Source organism: Fundulus heteroclitus, chromosome 8 (genome assembly GCF_011125445.2).
Source record: "Fundulus heteroclitus isolate FHET01 chromosome 8, MU-UCD_Fhet_4.1, whole genome shotgun sequence".
Classification (NCBI taxonomy): domain Eukaryota; kingdom Metazoa; phylum Chordata; class Actinopteri; order Cyprinodontiformes; family Fundulidae; genus Fundulus; species Fundulus heteroclitus.
In genome coordinates, this window is record NC_046368.1 from 28,526,981 (window position 1) to 28,532,285 (window position 5,305).

Sequence of the window (5,305 nt, forward strand, 5' to 3'; positions counted from 1 at the left end):
CTCGTTGTTAATTTTGAAGTCTTGAGCAACGTTTCCCAGGCCTTATGACGATCTCTTAAACGCACATTCTCAAATCTCTCCATCTCCGTTGGTTCTGACCAGTTTCCCTGTCCCCCTGCTGAAGAAAAGCATCCCCGCAGCATGATGTTCATGGGGATTTGCTAATTAGGTGACTTCTGAAGGTAGTTTCATTTTATTTAGAGCTATCAGGGTATGGGGGACTGCATACTAATTCACTTATCAGACTTTTATTTGTGAAAAACGTTCAGAACCATTGTTTTCTGATGCTTGGTGTTGGGTCTATCACATAAAATGCATTAAAGTCGGGAATTGCGGCACAAGAAAAGTGGCAAATTTTAAGAGGTATGAATACTTTTGCATGCATGTGGGCGTTCTCTCCCACTCTAAAGACTTGAATGTAGGGTTAACAGGGGGCAGCAGAATTAACTGCAGAGTGTGCATATCTGTCTTTTGAGGGACTTCCTTGTTGAGCATTGGTTTGTCACCTCCCACCTAAATTAAACCGTATCCTTTCCACTTTCACAAGATCCACCTGACCTCAAAGCTACGCGCACATCATGCATCCCAGTATGTTGCTCCAGCTGTAATAATGTTAGGGGTTCATGTTCCTTGTTGACGTTGTGCTGCGCTGGGTTTAACGTGATCCGTTGCTTTGCAGCGTGTCGGCAGCAGAGGCGACCTCCAGACCCAGAAAACCGTGCAACTGCACCAAGTCGCAGTGTCTCAAACTGTAAGTAAGACTGTTCGGGTTTCATTAACGTAACTGAGAGGAATGGGTGCCGCCGTCAGGGTTGCTCCAAAGTCCCCATGTCTGGAATTCGGTTTGATCATTTTCAACATCTGGATAAATGTGAAAAAAGAATGTTGTGTAAGTTTGCAAACAAACCATTTGTTTTGTTTTTACATTCATTTAAACTTGAAGTGTAACTCAGTTTGAGCCGCTGGCTCAAGGTGCTGACTCAGCGATGCCCAAAGCCGGTGCTGCTGAGGCAGTGGAGGACAGGATCTGTCCAATTATATATTATTTATTTTCCGCTTTGTAATGCAGGGCAGGATCACTGACAGCTTTGTGCATCATGATTCATTTGCGATGTGGACACAGAGTGGGTCTCCTCTCTGCTCTCTTTGCTCTGACTGCAGGCGGGTTTCAGGATGAGGCAGCAGCTGTCTGCCTGTGAGACAGTGCTGAGGGAAGTAGGAACGCACTCAAGACATGACTCGCTGCTGCCTCAAGACAGTTAACAGAAAAATTGTTGCTTTTACGTAAATTCGCCTATAACACAAAAAGTCAATATATTTGTTGCTAGCTACTTTTTTTTTTAAAGGAAAAAAAGTTTGTAGAGGGTCTGAAAAGTGCAACAGTGCTCGTTACGGATGCACAAAACTTTTTTAAGACAGAGCTGCTTTTATACCCTCACAGCGGCAGTGCTACTGATGTCAGTTTCTCCAAATTACATCACAAAAGCTTTTAAACCAAAAGCAATACGGATTTTATCTTATCTTAGAAATTCAATGCAAGTCCACCATTTCACCCCAACACTGACAATTTCTGACACAAAGGCAGGCTTTCAACAAATATGCTTGTCTAAATAACGACCAGTCTATGTAGGCAGTACTAAAAGACAACCGTGTTAACAGTTTATTGGCAAAAAAAAAAACTGAGTTGGTGGTGAGTTAACCTTTTAAAGAAGATTTTTATATTTAGCAATTTTTGGTCAACAATATTTTGGTTTTGAGGGTGTTTTTAAAAGGCCATTTCACTGCTTATTGGCCCCTACTGTAGATTATTGTTTTTAACTAGACCCGTGGTTCAGCAATGGCATGATCAATAGTGGAGCACATAAAAAGCAAAGCTTTAAGCTGGTTTTTATTTTTAAATAAAGTTTTAAATAAAGTTCAGCATCTATGCTTAAAAGCACTAATTCCCAAACAAAACATTTTTTATGGGTTGCTGATTGAATTTTGTTTCTCTTTTCAAGAATCATATACATGCAGTTCATCCTTGGGCCACTCGAGGGAGTCCGTTGCCTTTTTATCTGCAGTCACTGCACAGATGTTTTTTTTTTTTTTTTTTTTTTCCCTTAAAGACCAAATCCACCAAATTAGAACTCAGTCACCAAGGGAGAGAAATGCATACTTGATTAATAAAAAAGTCTTGGACTTAGGACTAACTTGTTAGGAAGAATCTTGGATGTTACAACTGAGCAGGGATTCTTTGCTAAAGAGAAGGCATGGGTGCATGCAATCCTTATTTTGGATAAGCATCTCATCTGAATATCCTCTTATGAGGATATTCAGATGAGATGAGATCAGAAAAATAAGGCGAGCGTTCTGCTTGTTGGATTCTCAGTTAAGGCAAGAATAAAAAATAAAATACAGATAACAGACTGAATGCTGCACCAGATATGCGGTTTCAGCACAGATTGCAATACAATTACTTCTTCTGTGGTTTTTAGAGATATTTGATGTCCACTCATGTCAGCGTGCCTATTCTGATAAAGCCTGGTGCGTGTCAGCGTCTCGATCGGATTAGTTGATTTTTTTTTGTTTTTGTGCCCATATAAGGGATGTATTTTTTTTGTGTGTTTTTTTTTTTTTTTAAACAAACACATTTCAATCCAATGAAGGAACTTTGTGTGTGTAAGCTTAGCTAATGCGACTTCACTGTTCACTGGCTAACAGTACTGCTTCAGCACCATGATCCCCGATTCACACGCTTGCCAGGAGTGATGGCAACCTTTTATTAACAGCAGCAGAAGCCCTTGAGCACAAAACATCTGCAAACTTTTGAAAAGTTGTGAGTTCTGAAAGCAAGCTGAACTTTCTCGTCTGTCCTCAGATACTGCGACTGCTTTGCAAACGGAGAGTTTTGTAACAACTGTAACTGCAACAACTGCTTCAACAACCTGGAGCACGAAACGGAGCGACTCAAAGCCATCAAGGTGGGCTGCGACTTCAGTTTCTGTAGGGATGCTGTTCCCTGGGCCTCTTACTGTCTGATGGTTTAAGAAGATGTTTTTTATATTTTATTTGTTTTTTTTTTTACAGACGTGCTTGGACAGAAATCCAGAGGCCTTCAAACCTAAAATTGGTAAAGGCAAAGAGGGGGAGTCAGACCGCCGGCACAGCAAAGGCTGCAACTGCAAGCGATCGGGCTGCCTGAAGAACTACTGCGAGTGCTACGAGGTGGGTTTACCTCCGCTCTGGCTGTTAGGCCTGAACTCCTTTAAAAGAGGTTCTTTTTAATGAATGCAGTACCTTTTTCGTCTCATCCTGTAGGCGAAGATCATGTGCTCATCCATCTGTAAGTGCGTCGGCTGCAAAAACTTTGAGGAGAGCCCGGAGAGGAAGACACTTATGCATCTGGCTGATGCTGCAGAAGTGAGGGTCCAGCAGCAGACTGCAGCCAAGACCAAGCTGTCCTCACAGATCTCAGACCTGCTGATGAGGACCGCTCCGATTATGTCAAGTGGAGGCGGCAGGTACTAAAACACCGGCACACTTTTCTTTATGCAACATGCACCCGAGTTTTTAGCTCACAGGCTGAAAATCAACACAATTCAGTCAATAATCTGGTTTTCCTTCTTTAATTTTCTTTTTTTTTTTTTTTTTCAAAATATATAAATGCAATATGGAATCAAAACCAGAAACGCACACACACCTTGAGCAGATGTGTCTCCTACTGTACAGTTCCCAATGAAAAATCATTGTTGTTATATTAAAAGGTTGTTTTTGTTTCCGCTGCACAGGCTGCCATACACGTTCGTAACAAAGGAAGTGCTGGAGGCGACGTGCGAGTGCTTACTGGAGCAGGCCAAACGGGCCGAACAGACTCGTCAGCCTCAGGCGGAGGCGGAGAGGATGATCCTGGAGGAGTTCGGACACTGCCTCATGAGCGTAATCAGCTCTGCTGGCAAAGCTAAGGCGGACTGTGCCTCCATCAGCTGCTAGGCTGAGCTCCTTCTAACTCTCTAGCCACAAACTCTTCCCCCACCCAGGATGTGGAGTACTTACTATCCAGTCTGTGTCGAACACTCTCGGTGCTCTCCAGACCTCTGAAAGCGCAGAGATCCTCCTGCCTCAGACCGCTGGAGCTGCGCTGGATGGAAAGGCTCGAGCAGTCTGGACCGTTCAGCCGCTGGAGCTGGAAAACAAAAGGCCGGAGCACAGCGCCCCTGATGGACGTCCAGCCGTCTGTGATGCACAGACAGAAGCAGAGCGGGACATGACTGTCCGCCTGTACCGGCCCTTTAAGGGCCCGTCAGGTCTGACCTCTCCTCTGTCTTTATTTTGTACTCTTTGCTTTGTCAGCCTGAGGTTTTTCCAAGAATCCCTGTAATTTTAATGTCATCAGTTTATTTTGTGCTTATTGTAGACAAACTGAACATGTATCTTTTGATATTTATTTTAACCATCGTAATTAGCGTGAGCGCTATTATGCGAGGTTTAGAGTCGCAAGGCTAGGCTACGTTATTTCACCGCGAGCGAGGGAAGGTTTTCTCCACCTGTACAGACACAGAGAGCCCCCCCCCCCCCTCCTCTTAGCAGCCGAACACATGCTGACTGACGGAGTTCCACGCCTCTCCTGGTGCTTTTTTTTATGCATCACTAAATGCGTTGTTGTACGTTAACACACAGCATAAGTTGGAAAAACGACGGACCCTGATGTTCCTGCCGCTGCATAGCACTGGGGGGAATGGAGCAGAACGATAAGCTACTAGATGGACCTGCGGTTTGCACCAAATGCTTTCATCCGACTCAAATCTTTTCTAAACTCAAGGCGGCACGCCGCTCAGAGAGCCCAGAGTTTTAAAAGCCAACATTGCTGAATTATCGCCACAATGAAGTAAACTCATTCCAGAGGTCTGAGTCCTGGATAACTTTGCTTTGGTGGTGACAGAAGGTCTCAGCTCACTTGTTGCATTTGTAAAAGAAAAACTTCAATTCATCCAGCTGTTAGGATATGTTGGTATATCTCAGCGTCCAAGCAGCAGATTATTTTCTAAACCAGGTTCTGTAGCCTCTGCTCCGCTCCTACCTACTCGTCTTTTTGCCTCTTCCACCTCCAATACAGACCCGTTTTAGGGACGCACCAATCCGAAAATCTGGGCCGATATTAATACTGTTATGGTCAAGAGCCGATGACCTTTTTATTTATTTATTTAATTTTCTTTTCTATGGATATAGATGGATAAATAAGTGCCTTGTAAAAGTACCCCCTCCCCCTTTGCGTTTTTCATGATTTGTTTCCTCACAGGCTGGAATACATATGGGTTGTTTGAAA

At 43.6% G+C, this 5,305-nt stretch overlaps 1 protein-coding gene across 1 annotated transcript in view; it reads left to right on the top strand.

Annotated features, from left to right (window-relative positions):
- The window catches only part of lin54 (lin-54 DREAM MuvB core complex component), a gene marked incomplete in the record, with an annotated part of 15,264 nt that extends 9,959 nt beyond the window's left edge, over positions 1–5,305 (top strand). Inside the window, 5 exon segments of the mRNA XM_036140513.1 lie at positions 680–751; positions 2,861–2,963; positions 3,070–3,207; positions 3,301–3,503; positions 3,771–5,305. Coding sequence (XP_035996406.1) covers positions 680–751; positions 2,861–2,963; positions 3,070–3,207; positions 3,301–3,503; positions 3,771–3,972 — 718 coding nt within the window.